We start from the raw sequence: 16,113 nt of genomic DNA, 5'->3' as shown, positions 1-16,113 counted from the left end.
CAGTGTTCAAAAATGTTTTAGGTTTACTGAAGTTTCCTCAACATCCCATTTTTATTCTCTGCCAATTACTTTAAAACTTTTCAAGGACAGAGCTAACCTCCTATTATCTCTATTTTCAAAAATCATTTTTGACTGTTTCTTATATAACCTGAGGAGTACAGCCCGTTTTTAATCACTCCATTGATTAACTTTGACAAAAACCTGGAATTTAGTTTCACATTTTGTTATAATTCTTCATCGGGTGCCTGGGTGGCTCAGTCAGTTGAGCATCTGACTCTTGAGTTCAGCTCAGGTCAAGATCTGAGGGTCCTAAGACTGAGCCCTGCATTGGGCTTTGTGCTCAGCAGGGACTCTGGAATTTTCTCTTTCTCACCCTCTCTCTGACACCTGCCCCCTCCAACCCCCACCACTTCTAAATTAAATAAAATTAAAAAAAAATTAGTTCACATGTCCATAACTTGTTCAGGAATCATTTTTCATATTTATGTTTAACTCAAGATATTTTATAACCGTTAATAGAGATTTAGCTCTATTATCATTACTCTTTAATTCTTTTATATTTTAATTTTCATATTTCTGAGAAACCATACTCATTCACCTCAAATACCAGGAGTTTTGCTTTAAATATTTTCAGGAAGGTGACTTATGGAACACAGATGTTACTCGATTCTCAAGTCCCACACAATTTCCCATCAATTCTCTATAGATGTAACTCTACTGACTTCTGTAGTTGAGTGTTAAGATGTAGGAAGCAACACATTTTTTAAAAAAGATTTTATTGGAGACAGAGAGCACGGGGAGGGGGTGGGTTTGGGGGGTGAGGGAGAGGGAGAAGCAGACTTCTGGCTGAGCAGGGAGCTCTAGGTAGGGCTTCATCCAAAGACCCTGAAATCAGGACCTGAGCCAAAGACAGACCCCTAATGCACTAAGCTATCCATGCATCCCAATGCACATATTTTTAATTGAAAAAAATATTTTACAAGAAATATTTGAAGGTATCTTCTCACTAAATTTCCTGAAATGTGGAGATTTGTTTATCTGCAGACTCTTCTAAATACCAGAAAATGTTTTTGTTTACTTTCACTGTTGCTTTTATTACTCTTTCTGTTTCCAGGAAAATGGACTATTCTCTTTCCACTTCAATAAGCAGATTTTTTTTTTATCATATTGGGTATTTTCTTTCTTTAATATTTGCCACTGTGGGTAGAGTTTTCAGACTTAGAGCTTCTCGAAGTCTTCTATGTTACTTATTCTGTATAGTGTTCATTCTGTACATTGTTGCCTAAAATGTGGATATCAAATTTTTTTTGTTTGTTTGTTTTCCTTCCTTATTTCTGTCAGCTCTCTTCTATTAATTTCAGGGAGCTCTCATTTCCATATACTTTTCAATGGAGTCCACGTTTCTTACACATTAAGCAAAATCAGGATTAACATTACAGAATCCCTTCACAGGTCTCCATTATTCCCCTTCCTCCCCACACCACCTCACCTTTCCTCTATCCTTAAATAACAGGGATCTTTCCAGGGCTGAGTTTGCTGAATGACAGGAAAGTCTCATTGCTTCCCCTTCGTATCCCACTAGAGAACTTGACAGGATTTACCCCCTCAGACTCAAGCTGGAGAGAAAGTCGAAATGAACAGCTCTCTCTAACCCAGCTTCGATTTTCTAGCAGGCATTTATGTAGTGAGGTTTGGGTAGGAACTCTTCCGGTGGCAACGGTATGGTTCTCTACATTCAGAGGCAAAACAAAGTATTTAAATATTAGGTGGTTTTGACATTTTATTTGCTTTTGGTGAAATTGTAGAAGGAACTAATTTAGTTATAAGATGATGGAAGAGTAAAAATATTTTAAATGCTCCAATGCTATGTGTTTGGGGCATCTAACTAAGGAACTTAAATATATAACCGAAAACCAGTTGAGAAAATGAGTGCTTCTGTGACAAAACTGTTCCCACCGACGTGCTTAGCTGGGCCAGGGTTCTCCATGCTTACATCTCTAAATAATGCTGTACATAAGGAATCAATCTGAAATTCTTTCTCATTTTAGAAAAATTGCTCATTTACAGGAAGATTGGGCAGAAAAGCCACCAGTCCATGAAGAGGGGCATTTCCAATAAAATTTTACTTTTTTATGTTTAATAATGGTTCTTCAAGTTTTGTCACTTATCTACTTTTATTAGTTGTCTGCTAGTTATGATGGCAAATGTACATCAATATAAAATAATTTTTAATACTTAAAGCCTTTATTTATAAGAGTTTGTTTTCTCCTTTTCCTTCGGTCTTATTTTTATTCAAGTGAGGTAGTTTAACTAACTTGGTTTCCTCAGAGGGAAAAGGGGAAATAAATTTGAGTGTTCAGCAAAAGTAGTAGTAAAGAAGAAGCTGTTTTCAGGGAAAGGGGCTTTCTGTCTTTCCTATGTTATTTTTGGTCTGTGAGATAGGTTTGTTCTCTGCTAAAGTTTGCTTATTTATGTGGCATAAACAGAAGTTTATTGTCTCCCTGTTTTGGAGGCTTGAAGTTTAAAATCGAGGTTGGCTCCTTCTGAGGGCTGTGACAGGGACTCTGTTCCTGGTCTCTGCCATCACGTCTGTCAATGTTGGGCACGTCGTGGCTTGCAGAAGCATCATGTCCATTTCTGCCTTCACCCTCCCATGGCGTTCTCCCTGGGTGCCTGACTACTCCCCAAACCTTCTTCTTTTTTTTTTTTTTTAATTTTTTATTTTTTATAAACATATATTTCTTTAGAAGGACAGCAGTCATGCTGAATTAGGGGCCCACCTTTTTCCAGTAAGACCGCATCCTAATTAGGACACTTTTTCCAACTAGGGTCACATTCTAAGGAAGGTTAGGACTTCATGGGAGTTGTTTTTTTTTTTAAAGTCCCAACTTTGTACACTTCTTTTTACTTTCAGAGAAGCGTGATAGGGTGATGAAGGAGGATTCTGACACATAATACTTACTTCCTAAGAGTAAAATTCTGTTGGGGAAGACCCAGGGAAATAAGAATTCAAGGAGAAAAAGCTAATAAAACACAATTTTCAATGGTTACAGGTAGCCATAGAATCACAGCGGCACTTAGATCCTCTTTGGCGTGCTTATAATTGATTAATGGTTTTATTTTAAAAACTGCATCCATTATAACTATTTAAATTTATGATGAAAAGTTTACAGTGACCTGGGGCACCTGGTTGGCTCAGTTAAAGCAACTGGCTCTTGATTTCAGCTCAGGTCATGATCTCAGGGTCGTGAGATCAAGCGCTACACAGGGCTTTGTGCTGGGCATGGACCCTGCTTAAGAAGCTCTCCTTCCAGGGTGCCTGGGTGGCTCAGTTGGTTAAGTGTCTCCCTTTGGCTCAGGTCATGGTCCCAGGCCCCTGGGACTGAGCTCCACATCGGGCTCCCTTCTCAGTGGGCAGTCTGCTTCTCCCTCTGCCTGCTGCTCCCCCTGCTTGTGTGCTGTCTCAGTCAAATAAATAAAATCTTAAAAAAAAAAAAAACATGAAAAAACCTCTCCTCCCTCTCCCTCTGTCTTCCCCTGCCCTGCCCCCTGTTCTCTCTTAAAAAAAAAAAAAAAAAAAAAAAGTTTACAATGACCTATAAGTTGTACAAAATTATTTACTGGCAAAAGAGTTTGAACAGTAGCATGAATGTAATCTGGTCTTTTAGAAAGATATATTTGGTCATTCTTTGATACCTTGCACAGATCTGAGAATTAGTCTCTCTTGGCTTACTAGTCAGAACAGTAAATAACTGCCTTTAGTTCCACATGCATTTATAATTTTGATATACTTTCCTGTTCTTGTGGTATTTTCCCCTCCATTCTTTCTCTTGACACATATCTACAATGAGTATTTCTAGGTCAGGAGTATTATAACAATGTCTTCAGCATCAGAATCAGAAAAAAATAATCAGAACAATAAAATCAGTCTCAAAGAGAATGGAGAAGACTCCACAAATGAAGTATTGTCAACGACTTTGAGTGTGAATCATTTCTGAAGAAAAATAAAACCGTAAAGAGAATGATATTAAAGGGGGTGTATTTTTGATAACTGGGCCAGAAAAGGGCTCTCTGAAGATAATCATATCAAGGTATTTCAAACAGCAGGAAAGGGGGATAAAGCCAGGTTTAGTAGGAGTCTGCCACTGCGAAACAGAAGTCCCACTCTCATTTGCCCTCACCTACTCTTTCCCACTCATCTTAGATATGACCTTGGGGAAGTCACCTTAACTCTTCCATATCTCAGTCAATTTCCTGTCAAAGGAGACAAGGATGATGGCCCTCCAGAGCTCTGAGAGAATCAGAGACAACAGATGTAGGGCGCCTGGCCCCCACTGGCCCGTGGCGCAGGAGTCCTCAACAAACCACACCCTGCCATCAGGAGATCACCTCCCTCTCTCTCTCCTCCTTTACCACTTCCAAGAATCATTGCCTTGGGGTTGGAGATGGGTCTTATTGCTGTAACAGAGTGAAGGCGCCTGGCCGATTTTGATTTTGGGGACCATATGCTTCTCTGCTGTGAATGACTTGAGGGCTTTGGCTTTCCTCTCTTGGCTTCCAGGTCCCAAACTCCCTTGGTTCTCCCTGCACCCCACCCCTTCCCTAGGTTGTTTCTTTCCCATCAAGATCACAGACTTGTCGAATGAATACGTAAATGAACAAGAACCTGACAAAGAGAACACGGAGATGCCTCTGAATGTAGTTTTAGATATGATCCCCTTTATTTCTAATGGATATCATCTTGATTATACATTTCAATGTAGCTTTTTGGAAATGGTTACTCTTTTTAAAAGCATTCATCTCTAAAGATCTCTATATTATTTATGTTCATGTGGTTGTGCACTACAGAACCCAGATATGATATGTAACCCACCTAAAATGCTAAAAATTTGTTTGACATTTAAGATCTAGTTTTTCAAAATTACCCATCAAAAGGCTTGTTTTTTCACACGCAATGTAAAATGCCTAACATCAGTGTTGTTTCTTTCTTTAATATAACTTGATACAGGTCCAGCTGCTATTTTATGCTTTAAGCACGTATATTTCTAGCTCATTTTAAATTATTATTTAACATGATGGATACATAAAATTTTAAGTACCAAATTCAAGATCTTTAGAGATAATAAAAAAGCACAACACAAACAAACAACAAACAAATAGCCCTTCACCCTCAAAGGAATCACCTACTTTCTAAAGCCATGGTGATTTAAATGATAAAATATTAAACATGTGTTTTATTTTGTACATCTTTTAATATTTTACTTAATGCTTTACTATCTCAAAAGTCACTCACCAGACTCAGAATCTGTCATGCATTACTGGGCAGTGGGTTTAACAAAGAGTACAGATGGAAGAGTAACAAAACACCAACGACTAACAAAGCTATCACTGAGAAGTAGGAAACCCAACCCAGGAGACAACTGAAAAAAAGTACAGATTGGCTTTTGAATACACTGGTTCCAGAAACGACGGACTACGAATACCATCCTTTTAACTCCCTGCCTCCTGGTTCTAGTTCCATAAAACGATGCTGCATTTTACACTTCCCTGGAGTTCTTTAGTATCCCCAAGAGCTTTCACATTCCCCATCTCTTTTGCAAGGTCATATTAAAGCACATTCCTGAGGCTAAGTCTACAATGAACCTGCAGGATATGTTCTAGTGAATGCATTAACACCTTATACCTACTGGTTCTCTAGCCAATATCCAAACTGAGGGTAATTGGGAGAAGCTGGAGTCTGAAAAACGTGTCACCCTCAGTTGGCACTAAGTTAAAATACGTCACTGAAAGAGAAGATATGGGATCCAGGAGGGGTGGTGGGAAGGCGGTTATCCTGCTCCCTGGGCTCCCAAGGGAGGTATTCTGCGGCCTCTACTCTGCTTCATCACCACATGACAGGGAATTACACAGAAACAGGTGGTCTGACCTAGTATTTGTTTTCACTTATAAGCCTCCTTGTACATTGCCGAATAAAGCTGATATAATGTACTGTATTGCAATTGAAAATCCTTCCCGTGGAAAGATACAGCAATAATAAACATTCAGTATACTTAACGCAATCCACTCTTAACTCCATAAAGAATGGATTTATTGAGCTGGGGGATAGAAACAGACTTTAATCTGGGGACAGCGTTAAATCAGGTTTTGGCATCACTACCTTGGACAGGGCACCCTCACTTAAGTTGCTCAGGTCCCACGAGGTCTCTGCATCTGGTCTGGGAATCCGCCCATGTCATTTTCAACGGCCAGCCTGTACAACACCTGTCTGTGTCCATGTGTAGGAGCGCTAATGACGAGTTTTGAGAGACCACAGCATCCACGTTTCATGTTGTATTCCTACTGCAGAGATCATGTTAACAGCTGGCAGCTTAGCAACTGCCACCATCTAATTTCAGTAAAGATTTAAGGCTTAAAAAATCCTTAGCTGGAAACACTCTTGGTAGAGGCCAAAGGTGCTGCTAGAATTATTTAAAAAACAATCCCCATCGCTTAATTTAATCAAGGAAAAGGAATATATCTTCAAGATCATGATGGATTTGAGGGGAATATATATTTATTGTCTTGACCAAATGGCATAAAAAAGATTTAGCAATTGCTGTATAAATTAAAGAAGAGGAAAGGCAGTCTTTTAAAAACAATGGTCAGAGTGATGCCCATATATTAAATTATTTCACAAATAGTTTCTACTCACAGTAGATTATAAGAAAGACTAGGTCCTTGTTTTTATGGAGCATAAATTCTAAAAGGGGTAAAGAAATAATAGGAAAATATATACATAAAAAAAGGCCATTTTGATGAGAAATACATGCCCTGAAAAATATAAGATTGGGACAGGGGGTGAGTTGAGGGACACTCTGGATGGGGGGGGGGCACACAAGGTCACGTAAGGTGACATTTGACCTGATACTCCAATGGGTCAGTAGAATGAGCCAGCCGTGGGGAAATGAAAGCAATAGACTCTTCAGAGTTCTTATAGATGCGTTTAAGAGTAGCTGAACAAGCACTAGATGAAGAAAAGGCAGGGGACTTAATTCAAAGGGATATTCACACAGCAATCCCCCACTAAAAAATAAGCTCATATTAAGTATTTATTTGAGGTACATTTGGAAAGGGAGGCTCGTGACGCTGAAGTACTGAACTCCAGTTGTTGGCCCTGTAACTAATCTGGGGCAGAACATGCAAGTTCAAGTGCTGCTCGGTGGGACAGAGGACTTGCCAAAGAGGAAGCCAGGGGCCAGAACATGTAAGATCTTCTCCGGGTCACGGTTGGGGTAATTCTATGCATAATGGGAAGTCATAGAACGATTTAAGCAGCAAGTGGCAAAATCGGAGGTCTGCCTCAAATAGATTATTTTGGCCATGCAAACAAGAGTTTATAAGGAGAATGGCAGGAAGCAGAAGTCGCTAGGATGATGCTGTATATGAGAGCCGTGTGATGATACGAGTAGTTTCGGCTAGCACAGAGGCAGAGGCAGAGAAACTGGAGAAGGTGCATCTAAGTGGGACTGTTCTGGCTGTAGTTCCAACAGGACACTGAGGCTTGGTCATGTGTGCCCAAACAGAATCTGTGTTATGTTCCATATAGAGGTGTGAAAAGGAATTCAAATTAAGGGACAGATAGCACTTCCTTAAATATTTGAGTCTGTACTATGTGGCAGGCATACATGTAGGTACGTAGAAAGATCTATGTTGACTATAAATACATACATACAGGCTACACACACACAAATTTAGAAATTGAGACTTGTAAAGCAATTTTCAAAAAAAACCCCAAACAAACCCTAAGCCCACCAATGTCTCATTCTGACTTCACAATATTGCACAATTCTCATTCATAGGTTCTTCGTGCTTTTTTGGTAGGTACAAGCTCTACAAAGAGGAATCAGGCATTTCCCTGGAGTCAAAACATGAAGATAATAGCAAGTTTTCAGGGACTACCGGGTGTTCCCGAATGCAATGAATGAAAGAGGCATTTTGCATTGGGATCGCCACGCACCAGATTCTCCTTACAAAATCCAGCCCCATGTTTGCTTCACCTTTTATATTTTAGCTCCGGAGATACAGGTAAGGGATCATGTAATAGCTCATCTTTTATAATTATTTTGAAAAGTAAATGTACTGTTGATGTCCAGGGGTAAACTGTATAATTAATATGACCGTTGTTTTCTTTACTATGGAAAATTCATTGGTCACAAAGCAAGAGTTATCTTAAAAAATACATTCTAAAGAAAAAATTCTTGTCCGCTAACATTTTGTTCCAAATATGCCCCACAACCCAGAGAACTTTCAATTTTCTTTCATGTCGGAGGTGTGCATCTTGAAAGATAAAATAATTTTGCTGACACATAATGACTATTAATTATAAAAAATGACAAATGAAAAAACAAGCCAAAGTTCTGATGACTATTTGAGTATTCCTGAGTCATCTAAAGCTTTATAATCTTACATATCATAGGTATCCATGCCCTTTGGCCCAGTTACTCCATTTCTATAAGAATATTCCCACATACACACAAAGCTTAACATATAGGGGACACACACACACATGTATATATATATACACACACACGCATATATATATACACACACACACGTAAATACATATGTTTACATGTACACACACACACACACACACAGATTGTACCAATGCTTATTTTTTGAGGTAGAGAGGAAAAGGGAGGGAACACAGAGGAAGGGGAGATGGAGAGAGCAAGAAAGAATCTTATGCAGGCTCTACACTCACTGCAGAGCCCACCTAAAGCGCTTGATCTCATGACCCTGAGATCATGACCTGAACTGAAATCAAGAGTCAGATGCTTAAGGGACTGAGTCACTCAGGTGTTCCCACCATTGCTTATTTAAAAAAAAGGAAAAACTTCAATGTCCAAAAAAGGGGAACTGTTACATAAATTATGTTAAACCCATACTATGGGATCCAATCATCAGTCAAAAGAATAAAGTGGATTTTTATATACTGACATGGCACCTCATCTATAATATTTTTAAGGGGGATCAAAGCAATATACAGAATATATATATGGAATGATGCCATTTAGAAAATAAGCAAACACCAATAGAAAAAAAGTGTGCGTGTGTGTGTGTGCATGTGCGTGCGCGCGCGCACACACACACACACACACACACACACACACACACACAGATAGAATTTCAGAAAGCCATTCTAGTGGCAATGGTCCTCTGAAAACAAGAATGGAATAAGGTGGCAATGCTGGCAGGGGTGTTGTTGATGAGGGCCTTTCATTTTCTCCATAAATAATTCTGTATGATTTGATTTCTTCCTACATTGAACATGCCTTCGGTTTGCAAATTTCAATCAAAGACAGCCACTATCCCATGACTTTCTTGATCTGACAAACAATATACTTCTTCACTTCCCATTGCTCTCAGCCAACAGCTGATGTCCGAAGACTGGATCTAGATCATATAATTTCATGTCGTAGTGGTATTCTCAAACACATGAGAGCAGCGTGCCACAGTGGGTCTCCCCGTGTACTGATGAGTTCAGAGAGCAACAGGCTGGGGCAGCCACTTCTTTTAAGTCTCAAGCAGATTTCTGATGGCGTCTCACTAACGGAGCGCTTCTCCCGTGTGTGCAGCACGTACGGATCCCTCAGTGACACGGCTCCCTGTTTACATCCTGTGCCAACTCAGCTGATGTGTAATTAACATTACGTCTTGATGGCCTGCTGTTGTTTGCAGCAACTTCAAGTCATGATTCTGACACGTCGACAACAAGCAGTGAACACTTTGAGACAGGGCCAAAACAACACTGATGTCTACTTCAGTTTCCAGTGATGTCACACAGTAAGTAGCCTTCACCAGCATGAGAGTCTCCGTGCTTTCACTTACTGTCCGGGTCTAGTCAAACTGTCTTGTACCTCATGAAATCAGTGATCCACAGTGACTATTCCTATAGCTATCTGTCTTCATACCAACACTATTCGTGTGCATCAACTGAATCGTACCTTTAGGACAGGGAACATGAAAGTTTACTCTGTTGACTGAATTTGGATTTAAATGCTTGACTCTGCCACATACTAACTTTAAAATTCCAGGTAAATGATATAACTCCTTCATTCAACAGGGATCCTATTTATTACCTATCCCTCAAACATACCTTATTTTGAGGATTAAACAAAATGATGTGTTAAAAGTGCTTCACATTGGGGCATCTGGGTGGCTCTGTGGGTTTAACCTCTGCCTTTGGCTCAGGTCATAATCTCAGGGTCCTGGGATTGAGCCCTGCATGGGTGTGTGGGTGGGTGGGTGGGTGGGGTCTCTGCTCAGCAGGGAGCCTGCCAGCTTCCCCCCACCCCCTGCCTGCCTCTTTGCCTACTTGCGATCTGTCAAATAAATAAATAAAATCTTAAAAAAAAAAGTGCTTCATATAAATGCCTGCTACCACTGCTTAATAAATATAAGATAGCAGTAACTGTGGTAGGTGAGTGCTTCGAACATACTGGATTTATCACAGAATATGCAATATGTGGAGACATACGGTTATTTGAATAAACATTAGCAGATTATAGATTTAGGAAATAATTCAGTTTGATTAAATCAGAGAATTTTAAAGCTATTAAATGCTTGTACTATAGTGAACAAAAATGTATTGTTGTCCTAAGTACTTTACAACAATGATATCCTCCAAATCTAATACTAGAACACTGAATAAGCATAAGAAAAATGAATCAGAAACACTTAAGTTTAACTTTGGTAAGATTTCAAACATATTCTTCAAAATCAATTGCTCTTTGCATTTGGCTTGGACCCACATTTACCACCTTCACTAAACAAACAAACAAACAAACAAAACCCAGCCTCTTAAAAACACATGGATATCTATTCAATACTGTAACTACACTCACTTCAGAATCTAAATGGGGACCAAACCTAATCTTACTTACAATCTTACCTGAAAGTTCAATAAGCACCCCACGTTAATAAATAATTTATTGTCCTATTTTGAACTGTGCTTTAAATGTTTATATGGAAGTCTTTTCACCTCAGCAGCTCTTCGAGTGTTCACTTTGAACAATGACTTTGCAGCTGGCCAAACCGGACTCTCAATCAATTTTTATGAGGACAAATTCTTGAGCTGATGGCTACATCTCCGGCTAGATCACTCGTATAATACACACTCGCAAGTGGTGATGAGATTCCCATTATCGCCCGAGCCCCATTCTGCCCGTGGCAGCAGCAGACACAGCAGGGGGAGAGTGTCCTCCCTCGAAAAATGACTCCTTCACCTTTCAGTAATGCAGCCTGCAGGTATGAACCTCCAAGCTGCGTGCCAGGAGAATGACAGCCCTCTTTAAAAATACTAATAAAAACTACCCAGGTCTTCCTCATGGGCCCTCTCACTGAATCTCCATACGCATCCATCTTGATTCTGAGGTGTGTGCATTCCATTTGTCTTCCTGTTACATTTGGAATTGAAACGAAGATTCAGTTGTATTTAAAACTTCAAAAAGTTGCCAGAGTACTGGCGTGTTTATCTCAATACCTTTGGCATGGGATTCTCTGTAGGAGGGCATGTATGTACATATATTTGTGCAAAATTATAATGCTTAAATAGGACTTCATATTTTAAGATGATACCTCAGATAGAATAAATATGCATTCATCATATTCTGGTAGTGTTTTTTCTAAATTTCAATTATGGGGTATATAGGTTTACATTTAAATTTTAATTATGGGTTTAAACTAAATTTTGCCCTCTAAAATGTTACACTTAGGATGGCTGGGTGGCTCCGTTGGTTAAGCATCTGACTCTTGGTTTCGGCGAGGGTCATGATCTTAGAGTCATGAGATCAAGCCTCGAGGTGGGGTCTGTGCTCAGAGGGGAGGCTGCTTGAGATTATTTTCCTCTGCCCCTTCTCCACTCAGTTCACATAGTTTCTCTCTCAAATAAAAATCTTAAATGAATTTTTTTTTTAAGATTTTATTTATTTATTTATTTATTTGACAGAGAGAAATCACAAGTACACTGAGAGGCAGGCAGAGAGAGAGAAGGAAGCAGGCTCCCTGCTGAGCAGAGAGCCCGATGCGGGACTCGATCCCAGGACCCTGAGATCATGACCTGAGCCGAAGGCAGCGGCTTAACCCACTGAGCCACCCAGGCGCCCTCAAATAAAAATCTTAAAAAAAAAATGTTAAACTTATTTTTGTTACTGAGAGAACTTCATAGCTTCCTAAAGTCATGGTTAATGTTCCTCAAAGACATAACCAATTAATGATCTTAAAGAACTCTAATTCTTTCTTTCATTCCTAAACTCTTTTATAGGGTGACCATCAAAGTACACACATTTGTTCTGTAACTTTTGGTTAGTTTACTCCTTACTTAGGTAAGGAGCAAAGGATTACCTTAAAACTCACCTGGCTAAAACCATGAGGTGATCATCTGATCTCTCAAGACTGACCTAATAAAGCCAATTTTCACACATGCAGTCAACACAGTTGAAATTCTCTTGGCCTGTCACTTAACTAGATCTCCAGACTAATGAACACTCTGATTCATTCTTTAAAACATAATAAATATGATCCACATACAAGTAATAAATATATACTCTTTGGTATTAACCCAAAGGAGTTGAAAACAAAAATCTACATAAAATCTTGCCCAAGAATGTTTATAGCAGCTTTATACACAATTGCCAAAACTCAGAAGCCACCAAGATGCCCTTCAGTAAGTGAATGGATAAACTGATTCACCCAGACAATGGAATATGGAATATTATTCAGTAATGAAAAGAAATGAGCTCTCAAGTTATGAAAAGACATGGAGGAAACTTACAAGCCTATTACTAAAGTGGAAGAAACCAATCTGAAAAGGCTATGTGCTGTAAAATTTCCATCCTGGAAAAGGTGAAGCTACAGAGACAGTAAAAAGATCAGTGGTTGACACGGAGGAGAGAAGGGCCAAATTGGCTTGGAACAGGATTTTCAGGTCAGTGAAAACACTGTGTGTGACATTTCAGCGTTGGATGTATGCCATTACACATTTGTTCAAACACATTTAATATACAACACTATGCGCACTGGATGACTATGATGTACCAATGTTGGTTCATTCTTGGTAACAAATGTATCAAGTGATGTTGATGATGGGGAGACTATGTCATGTGTGGGGGGTAGGGGGTGTATGGAAAAATAAAGTCTTTAAGAAAGTAAAAATAAAAAAAAAAAGTGTAATGACTAATATGTAAAACTCTGTGCTTACTAAGAGTCAGCTAGGTTTGTTTGTGCCAATAACATCAGCTATTAAAACTATGAAGTTAAAAAAGAGTCTGCATTATAATGCATGAAGTAGGACAATGAGAAAGAAACTGCAGTTTCTATGAAATATCAGTTGAATGACTTAGAAAGATTTGATAAATTTGCTAATACAAACCTGTTAAATTATATGTGAGACATCTATAAATAGGAATAAAATCAAATGCCCAGAAAGATCTGCATGAAAACTGCCTAGTCAATGCATTTAAGTCCTTGTAATGATGTAAAGAAATTAAATATGGAAACCAAAAAAGAGGTCTTATGGGTGTGGTTTTGGAGGACAGATCACCCAGAACTCCAAACGGAAGGCAATTACCCAAAGCAAATGTTTGGGCTTTCTATCAAGACTGCCAAAGTACTTGCATACAAGTACATGTATCTTTTGTTAAATTAGTTGACCAAATATTGGTTCTAATCACATAAGGCTACATTTTAACGAAATAGGCTGGCTGGCTGCCATGCAGATAAAACTACTTTTGATGGAATTTTTATTTTATTTTATTTTTTTTTTAAAGATTTTATTTTATTTTATTTATTTATTTATTTATTTTTTTATTTGACAGAGAGAGATCACAAGTAGGCAGAGAGGCAGGCAGAGAGAGAGAGGAGGAAGCAGGCTCCCTGTGGAGCAGAGAGCCTGATGCGGGACTCGATCCCAGGACCCTGAGATCATGACCTGAGCCGAAGGCAGTGGCTTAACCCACTGAGCCACCCAGGCGCCCCTTGATGGAATTTTTATACTTTTCATGAAGTTACCATGCACTGTGGCACATCCAACAATGGATAGATTATCTTACACCTGGAAGACCGCAAATGACAGTTATCCTTCCTTGGCATTTCACCATATTATTCTGATAGACTCCATTTAAAGTTTGTTTAATGCATGGGTAGGAATCAACAAGATTTTAGAGACTTTTTTAATGTTAAAAATACCAACAATTATTTTCTTTTCATATATATCCATTGGGGATAAAATAGCTTGGATTCATCATAGAATGGAATGACTGCTACTTAGAAAGTATTCCTTACTGTAAATTGATTTTGATGAGTACATTCTATGAGCAAAGGTTATCTGTGATTAACAAACAAACAAAACAGAGTCAGTCAGAATAAATATCCCAGTAACCTGTCTATATTCAGAATCCTATTGCAAACCAATCTACCAGTCCAGGTAATTTACCGATGTAATTATGTGAACAGGCGATAAAAATGGAGTATCTGTAAAAAAGTGGGAGCTTCTAAGTATTATGGTTTATTTATAAAACATCAGAATGATGCAGTTTTTCCCAAGGTATGGTCCTGTTATCCTGAAGAATTTAAGATCTTTTCATGGAATCTGTGAGGTCAAAACTATTTTTGTAATAATATTTAGACATCATCTGCCTTTTTCACAGCTATCGTCTCACGTGCGTATGGTGGAATTTTCCAGTGGCTAAATTTCATCTGATATTGCAACAGATTGAATGAGGAAGCTGATATGAAAATACAGCTGCATTCTATTAAGCTAGACATTAAAAAGATGTACAAGAGTGTAAAATAGTGCCTCGCACTTACCTAAATTGATTCAGAACACAGTTATTTTACATAAAACTGTTACTTGTGTTAGCATGTAAAAAATTGCTACTTTTATTTTGAAATGAAGTATTTAAGGATTTTTTTTTTTTTGGTTTAACTTCTAACACAGTGAATATCAATAGATTTAACCCACTAAACAAAAGTTTGAGAACTGCTGTCTTAGATTCATTGTGTAACAGGAAAATAATTTACTAACCTGAACAAGAACAAAGTAACGTTTTTTCCATCTTTTCCAAACCTTCTGTCCTAGGGCATACAGATATCTGGCAAGAAAAACAAGCAAAGAATATTTTAGATGAATAACGTTGTGGCTCTGTGTAATCGTATTTCTTCCATAGGTATTTAATCTTGAGCCCAGCCTGCTAAAGGCAAAGTTTAGTTCATTTGGAAGCTGAGACAACATGTAGCTTCTGTGTTACAAAATGACTGAGCTTATTCTAGGTTCTTGAAAGGGAATTGATTTATGTGGCTTATCAATTTGTCAGTTCTTACTACAAATTGAGCGAAGTTGGAGCTAGAAAGGATAATCAGAGAACCAGTGGGAATTTTATTCTTAACACACTCTTCTTAGGAGAGACAAAGGCTATAACGTAGGGATAGAGGATTCATGTTTCAGCTCTTAGATGACCACGGCTGAGAAGTGTGGCCTAAGGGGGAGGCATCTGTAGAGTCAAGAACCCAGAGGGAAGGGTCACTGTCCAGTTGGATGACCCCAAGTTACGTTGGCATCGATCTCAGTTTCTGTTTCTTCACCTATAAATGGCAGGAATGGGTTTGCTGATTTCTAAGGTCTCTGCCAGCCTCAGAATTTGGTGGTCTAGCTGACTTACGGAAGTATCTTGCTGCAAATTTTCCTAACTATGGAATTTAGGCAATCATGAATGTAAAGAAGACATAGCCTAATTCAACATAGTTACCGCCAGCGCTTTTGTTTAACTTCGCATTGCTGATAGGAACATGAATCAAGAAAACTAACATGCATTTCCTAAAATGAATAAAGCAGACAATCATCTGAGAACAAAACTTTTCTTCTTACTGAATATATAGATGTAAGCATATATATCAAGGAGGAAAAGGAAGATATTAAACATTAATGAAGTAAAGCATATCATGGAGAGCTATTTTGAGATTATACCATAGAAACTTATACACACCTCCTACAAAAGTAGAAAAGATTGTTAGATGCTTGAAATATGACAAATACAGGCCTAATTTTTAAATTAAAGATTTAAAAATATTTTATCA

The 16,113-nt window shown here is 38.5% G+C and overlaps 1 protein-coding gene across 1 annotated transcript in view; it reads right to left on the bottom strand.

Annotated features, from left to right (window-relative positions):
* CADPS2 (calcium dependent secretion activator 2) overlaps window positions 1-16,113 on the bottom strand; it is a 453,461-nt gene that overhangs the window by 159,848 nt on the left and 277,500 nt on the right. The window contains exon 7 of the mRNA XM_082692417.1: window positions 15,065-15,131. Within this exon, the coding sequence (XP_082548543.1) occupies window positions 15,065-15,131 (67 nt within the window). The remainder of the gene's footprint in view (window positions 1-15,064; window positions 15,132-16,113) is intronic.

This window comes from Mustela nivalis (assembly GCF_964662115.1).
Source record: "Mustela nivalis genome assembly, chromosome: 12".
In the NCBI taxonomy this organism is placed as follows: Eukaryota; Metazoa; Chordata; class Mammalia; order Carnivora; family Mustelidae; genus Mustela; species Mustela nivalis.
This window is presented reverse-complemented; position numbering and strand designations above follow the sequence as displayed.